Source organism: Tetranychus urticae, chromosome 2, assembly GCF_039701765.1.
Source record: "Tetranychus urticae isolate SD_2017Ah chromosome 2, NJAU_TeUrti_SD_1.0, whole genome shotgun sequence".
In the NCBI taxonomy this organism is placed as follows: domain Eukaryota; kingdom Metazoa; phylum Arthropoda; class Arachnida; order Trombidiformes; family Tetranychidae; genus Tetranychus; species Tetranychus urticae.
The window spans coordinates 7,961,532-7,969,228 of NC_142959.1; the positions used below are offsets into that span (position 1 = coordinate 7,961,532).

The window sequence follows — 7,697 nt, forward strand, 5'->3', positions numbered from 1 at the left end:
GTAAGCTTACTCATATGAAAACACACCAATATAAAAGTGCTTTCTTTGTTGGTCTTTTTGGCGAGTTTTGGCTCTTTAGAGATGAAGTCTTTTGACGGCAAACTTTTTTGCTTGGAATTGCTGGAAATTGAGAATTGAAAGAAGCTTCAACTCATCGATTTTGAATTTTACTTAATTTCAGCCATGATTTCATCAACCATTCGATTCGACTAATCATACAACTCTATCAGCGCCAATACCGATCTTCCCATCACAATCTTACGACAGAGATGCCTCCTCATCCACCGGGACCTCACAGGTAAGCCAATATTCTGTTATCATTTTAATTCTTTTTGTATTCTATCATATTTATTAATTTATTCTTATGTTGCTACTTTTCTAGGATTGAAGATCCAATGTATCTTGAAAGATATGGAATCATGCGATCAGGGTGAAGTAATATCCATCAAACGTCAAATTTCCAATCTTTAGATCACTTTGAGACACTCACCTGAACATGTAAAATCAAACTATTACGATAATACAATGTGTCTTCCTATCAAATGAGTTCTCGATACTTTGAACTTTTAGCAACACAACAGGAAAGAGTTCTTGACGACGAAAAGCCAATCAATCTTCTCAACATCAGTATCATCACCTCATCAATCTAACAAAATTATTCAATCAAAAAAGCACCGATTTTTGAACCGACGCTATTCAATTGTCCAGCAGTTCCTGCACCGAACAAAGATTACAAATGTTACAAGCCTACTGAACCTGAAACTAAGGTGGTCTCAAATATTAGATCTAAGCAGCGAGCTAGGGACCAACATCTAGAGCATCGGTTGAAACAAGTGAAGATTGATCCGATGAAGAGGAATCTGAATTGAATAAAGCGAGAAATCGATTGAAATATATGATAACCTCAGGACCGCCATTGAAACTGGAACAAAACCAGAGAAAATTTATTTTCTCGGTCTTTCTCGTTCTACATCTTAATCTACCTCTCATCGATTTTGAATGTTACTAAATTTCAGTCATGTTTTCAGTAAACATAATTCAAAACTTCAGAACGATACTTAGAGTGTTCAGAATTAGCCATCTATTAATTGTTTTTCATAATTGATAGTTCGTTGAATGCATCTAAATTCAGGAAAACAACTATAAACTACTCTAATTATTTTGAAGACTTTGCTCGTAACAGATCAAAAAATTCCTCAAATTTTGCTCAAGGTAAACCAGTTGATTATACAGAAAATTAACTTTCTTACATCAGTGAATTTTTATATCAATGTTTCAGTCCGTCAAAAATGTGTGGTTTGGTATTAAGAAGAAAAGCTGAACCAAAGACTGCTTCAATGCTTATTTTTATGAATCTTATTCAACAATTTTTCTCGTAAATTCAACAATTATTCAATAATCTGGTTAATTAATAAGCTGTTACCAATGATCATGAGTCAAGATAGAAAAAAAAACAGCAAAGGCGGATGAGTCAAAGACAAAAAAGCGAATCGACTTTGAGGATAATGAATTTCGTAGTTTTGATTAGCCATCAGCCAACACCGAGCCATTGTTTTATCTTTATTCATCTGTTGTATTCTGACAATCATTTTCTATTTCGAATACAACCTGAAATTAAATCATTAAACCATTAAATTAAACAGGGCGACGATCTATTAATGCATAGTGTTCACCACAAGAAATTCAGTTCAATTGCTACAACATATTTACTTTTCGCCTTTTGGTATATTGAGCCCAAACAATCTATTATTAGATTGAGTATTACATATTACCATGATAAAAAGTTTTTCTTGTTTCATCACCCAGTTTTGATAAGTTCACGAAGAAATGAAGAACGTGAGGACTCAATAGAGTTTATAGCAAATGAAAACTCAAAAGCACATAGTGTAATAGAAACAAGTTTATTACATAACTCTATTAATATTAACAGTAACTTTTTTTCGCATAGACAGAACTTCCATTGTTTGTACCAATAAATAATATCCGATTGCGCTTTTAAATAAGCTTTGATAAAAGCTAAAACACAAAACTAATCAAAATTGTGATCCATATGAACCAATTATTTCTTGGCTTCTTGCTTTCCTGATTTCCTAAATTTAGTGAAATAAAGTATCAAACCAGCTGTGACACTAAGAGTAAGAATGGAACAATTTCGACGTCCAGTATTAGTATAGGAATTGAAATATTTTGACATTCCAGTAAATTGAGATTCATCGACATGTTCACTGCCACCAGCCATTATTGATAACTGTTTGAATATAAAAAACAATCATTAGCAAAACATTGCATAAAACAACAACACAGGAGCTTTAAAGAGAAACAAAATCCAGATCAAAATATACTCACTTAAGAAACTACTTTGGCCACAAAATTGTCTGATTGACACAATTGAAAAATTAAAAATTAGTTGACACCAGGCAAATTAGACTTGAGATTTGTTTATATATTTGCTACAATTGAAAGTCATTTGATCAGGGATCATATATTAATAACGAACTGTCTGTTTATGCTCACATAATTGAAAAAACTAATCAATTTTACTGATATTCATGGTTTGTAAAAATCAAATTGAAAATAATAATGTTTTATTTTCGCCTAAATCAAAATTTAAAAAATTAATTTCAAGTGTATGCTGTAAATTGATCTTTTAAGCCAAAATCTCAAGTTGTCGCGCTCTGAGAATAGCTACACTGTCTAATTCACACTATTCGTCGGGCATAGCTATTTCACGATCTTCAATTTTCCTTAGTACATTTAGATCATGATTTCATGAGTTTTCTGATTAATGTTTACCGAAAGGAGATTGAAGTTAGTTTTTTCCTAGAGAAATTGAACTGAAATTTGATAAAAATTAGCCACTTCTGATCAAAATCAAGTGTAAAAGCTCTAATAGAGAAAAATTTGAGTTATCATAAAGAGTATCATGTGTCTATCCACTGTTGGATCAAATAAAACATTTTATGTTATTTTTTCGGTGCTTTCTGGATACAAGCTTACAAATGATCGAAACCATTCAATAATTTGGAAACAAAAGTAAAATCTCAGAGTAATAAACACCATTTAGGTGCAAAGTGAAATACTAATATCAACAAAAGCGAAATAACGTGATTGAAGTGATTATAACCATGGTCAATGTAGTTTATCAATCTCTTGCAATATCAATATTGAAACAATACTTCTTTAATTGATATTGGATCGTCAACAGATTAAATGATGAAAAATGAAAGAATGAAGACCTTGCTTTTCATGGAGTCCTTGAAATTAATAAGAAAAATAAATTGAAACAATTGATTAGTGGACAAAAAATGAGGACAACTTTAAATATGATTACAGTTGGTTAACCTAATAGAATGGCTAATCGGATAGAGAGACCCGAAATTAGGGTTAAAGTTAATGCTTTTAACCAGTGAGAAAGGATTGATTTTGTTTGAAGATAAATGTAAATGTAAATCATATTGAAAATGGTTAGGAATTGAATTGATTTAGAGTTGTTGGATTAAGAAAGATGAAGAAACAAAGTTTTACTCAGGCTTCAGTTTTAGTTGATATACCGAGTTAAATCTTGTTTATTATTGTTATGGTTTCTTGGTGGTTCCCAGTTTTTCCAGCAGATTAATCAGTGTTTATCTGTATTGTGTGTTTCAATTAATCAACAAATCACACTGTAAAGGTTTCATTTTTGGGGCAAGAACAAGAAAAAAAACGAAAAACAGATTTAACAGTTCACTATTTGCTAACAATCAATCCTAATGAAAGTACAAAAAAATAAGTTAAAGGTAATGTGTGAGTTTGTCTGACAGATTTATCAGCATACAACAACTATTTACTTGATCATTTCAACTTTTGATAGTTAAGGTGGTGTTTGGATTGATGATCAAGATCAAGGATAATACATTGGGATCCAACAATCAGCCAAATTGTTTCACTCCTGTTTATATTTTCAATCTTTTCCCATTTTCTTGATCACATCTTCATTTTGTTTTGTGTCTTTGTAATTTTCACCATTAATCACCTTTAAATTGCCATCGAATCTTGATTTTTGTTTCTTGATTCCAACAAATTTCGTCCGATTGGCTTAGATTATAATTAATTGCTCAACGATGGGAACCCGAGAAAGTAAAATGATGTCCTCTTCAATCAGTGGTCTTGCTGCAAGTTCATCCACTTTAACAGCGTCTGCATCACGCTTAGCCAATGATCGACTTGCTCCGTCCACTAAATCGATCTATTATTGTGACCATGATAAAGGAGCCATTTGGAGTGATTTACTAACTACTGACCTATTAGAGTATATCCCCGATCACTGGTCACAGTTTGAGCCACCTTCTTCCTGTACCAATCTACTTCTTGCCATACTTTACTTTTTAATATTTGTTTTTGGCTGTGGAGGCAACGGATTGGTTATTGTCCTTTATCTTAAGTAATTACAGTGTTAATTTCAAATACATATCCAGCAACTAATTATGATTAACTTTTACACTCTATTCTTTGCTCAATGCTTACCATTTAAAATTAGATGAAGCCTTTTGAACGTAACCACAAATTTTGCTTTGTATACATTTGTTTTACGAGTCTAGGCCTAATTTTTTTGCGATTTAGTCCCTTTTTTTATACCAAAATGATGAATATTATCATTGATTTAAGCTAATCTATTCTCTTTTATACACAGAAACAAAAAACTCCGAAGTCCATCCAATTTATTATTGTTTAATTTGGCAATTGCTGACTTCTTTATGATCTTTAAAACTCCTGTTTTTATTTATAATTCAGTTAAATGTGGACCTGCTCTTGGTTCATTAGGTAAGTCCTGTTAATTGTTTCAATGTCTTTCTTCCCTATTCAAATAGATTCATTGATATAAGTTGAGCCTGTGAAATGAAATCAATCATTCTGACAAGGTTACATACTTAATGCTATTAAAAATAAACCATTAACTCCCAAATCTGTGATTTTTTAACAGAAGTCTTAAGTTGTAAAATAAATCATAAGATTATTAGTTTAAGAAGGAGGATAATTACCAGAATTAGTGTTGAAAAGGAGCTCTAAAAGTGTATTAGACATGATGAAATGGGTTTTAACATCATTTGGACATTGTTAGGAGCAAAGAGGCTTACACTTGTTACAATTTTCATGCTTTGTTAAAGACTTCTAACTATAATAGTTAGTATTTTTAACTCAACCAACATTCATTTGATTCATTTTTAATCATTTTAGGTTGCGATGTTTATGGTTTTCTTGGTGGATTAACTGGTTGTGGAGCCATTTTCTCGGTTGCGATTGCTTCTATAGATAGATACAATGTCATCTCAAATCCTTTGAATCCACGTCGACTAACAACAGTTACATCAACATTGGCTGTACTCTTTATCTGGGCCTATTCAGCCTTCTTTGCGACTTTACCATTGCTCCAAATTTTTAATCGTTACACCTATGAAGGATTCTTGACCAGTTGTACGGTTGACTATTTGGCTGAGGAAACGTCCGTTCGTGCTTTTGTCTTTTGTTACTTTGCCGCTGCTTGGTGTGTCCCAGTAACCATTATTGTTTGCTCCTACTATGGTATTTATAAAGCTGTTGGTGCCTCAGAGAAGTCTTTAAGAAAGATTGAAGATACCACCGGTGGGACATCAGGAAAGGACAAGGGCAAAAACAGTCAAAAGGAAGAAATTAAAATTGCCAAAACAGCAGCTGTCCTCATCTCTCTGTGGCTCGTCTCTTGGACACCTTATGCAGCCATTGCTTTAACTGGTGCAACTGGAAATGGTGCTCTTCTCAATCCAGGTTGGTCCATGATCCCAGCCTTAACCGCTAAAATAGCTGCCACAGTGGATCCATTTGTTTACTCCTTGTCTCACCCAAAATTCAAGAAAGAAATTGAAGCCATGTTCGGTTCTAAATCACAAGGTAAAGGTGCAGCAAACAAGGCACCAGCCGATGATACTGCTACAGTCGACACTAAATACTAATCAGATAATGTCACCAGTATAATGTATCATAACTGAACTGTTTTGCTGAATTATGGTTTACTCTTTCGTTTCTCATCATTTATCTCATTCACACTCTTTTACTGCTCGCAAACTGTGAAAACATGAGTATATTCATGATTTATTTATTGATAATTTCAGTGTTTTAGCAATAATCCTAGTATTGACATTCAATCATCTCATCAGTAAACCTTTATTTACTATTTACACCTGAAATAACTGAACTAGTTGGCTGTTAATTTAGACCAATTTAGATTTTTTTTAATTTCAGTGATTGATTGAAGAGTTTCAACTGTTAGTACATGGAAAATTATTATAAAAAAATTTGACTTTCTCATAATAAATTAAAGCTGGATTCGCTCGAGAGTTATGATAAGCGCATTTAGCGATCAGCCATTTGGCCTTCAATGGTTCATTAGTTCAAGATGCTGATATTTATGTACAATTGATTCAATATTTTATTTTGATCTTCATTGAGCAATTTGTTTTAATCCATCCTAATCTCATTGAAATGAACTGAAATAGCAATAATTGTTTCTCAATTAGATCTTGTATGGATTATCAGCTAATCTGTTTAACCAAACATTTTAAGTTATTAATAAACTCAATTAAATCTTAACTCACTACTTTGTCCTGTCATTAGAGGCTTGAAACTGGATGTAAGCACTAATCGATGTAAAAATTGATTTAGTTTAACTAATTTTTGTCACATAAGAGTAATTTTCATTGGAGAAATCGTTGAAATTTCGTGTTCGATGAAAATGATCTTTTATCAACATTTGGACATTAAGATGATACTGGTTGATGGTGGATGGATTATTATCATTAATAATGATGATATTTTAAAATAATATTAATGATAACAAGAAAAACTTGATTCGATTTGTACCAAAAAGGTAAACCTTAAATGTCTCAGATCTTTAGCTGGGTGACTTGAACATTCGCTTACGTTAGTAACATTTAATGTTGATGATAAACTGTTTGAACAAATGAATTGCTTGAAAAAGTTTACATTCGTCATTTCAACAAATTGTTATTCATAGGCTTTCAACCCAATTATCAGTTAAAATTTAATTAAACTAATTTTTTTCAGATCAATTTTTGCATGTGAATCAAATTTTGTGTTAAAACAACTTTCAATAATGGATCAAATTCATCCTTACAGATTCATTAATCAATGTTAAAGTGTCGTTTCAATGCAATTTCCTCGTATTAATTAGAAATAAATGCATATAAATTAATCACAATTAACAACAGAAATTCATCATTTTTAAAGTGTAACAGCCTTTGCTGATCGATTTATTCGCAGATCAATTGTAAACTATTGTCATCTAAGTGACAACAATATCTTAAATCGTCTCATATTTTTCCAAAGCTGAACTTTCTAGTCAACAAAACTCAAAAAAAACTCGCAACTAACTGTTATAAATCAAATTGTATTTTTTGATTTAGGTTTATCATTTATCGTTTATAATTTACCATTACCAATACACCATAGATGAATGAATCGTCATTAAGCAGCCGCCAAGATGCAACTTTGTATTTGTGTTAAAAAATAATACCTTTAAAATTGATCAAATATCAATCACAAATTTTGATTGCATGAAAGATGATTGAAGATGCTCTTGATCTGAAGATATTCATGATGTTATTTCATTGTATGAGATGACTAAGCTTGCAAGCAAAGTCAATATTTATAGATTACTGCATAAG

At 31.8% G+C, this 7,697-nt stretch overlaps 1 protein-coding gene and 2 long non-coding RNA genes across 3 annotated transcripts; 2 read left to right on the plus strand and 1 right to left on the minus strand.

The window, feature by feature from the left end:
- The first annotated feature begins 15 nt into the window (after positions 1-15).
- Positions 16-1,640, plus strand: LOC107367839 (uncharacterized). Its single transcript, XR_016198333.1, has 3 exons — positions 16-298; positions 383-435; positions 472-1,640. It is a non-coding gene; the product is annotated as an uncharacterized LOC107367839 (long non-coding RNA).
- Positions 1,641-1,882: 242 nt separating this feature from the next.
- Positions 1,883-2,449, minus strand: LOC107367838 (uncharacterized). The gene is made up of 2 exons (XR_001570001.3): positions 2,347-2,449; positions 1,883-2,248 (listed from the first exon to the last, which is right to left on the minus strand). It is a non-coding gene; the product is annotated as an uncharacterized LOC107367838 (long non-coding RNA).
- Positions 2,450-3,715: 1,266 nt separating this feature from the next.
- LOC107367836 (opsin, ultraviolet-sensitive-like) lies at positions 3,716-6,603 on the plus strand. Its single transcript, XM_015935584.3, has 3 exons — positions 3,716-4,420; positions 4,670-4,800; positions 5,215-6,603. Exons 1-3 carry the CDS (start codon positions 4,101-4,103, stop codon positions 5,964-5,966), a joined length of 1,203 nt encoding a protein of 400 aa, XP_015791070.1. The 5' UTR covers positions 3,716-4,100; the 3' UTR covers positions 5,967-6,603.
- Positions 6,604-7,697: the final 1,094 nt, after the last annotated feature.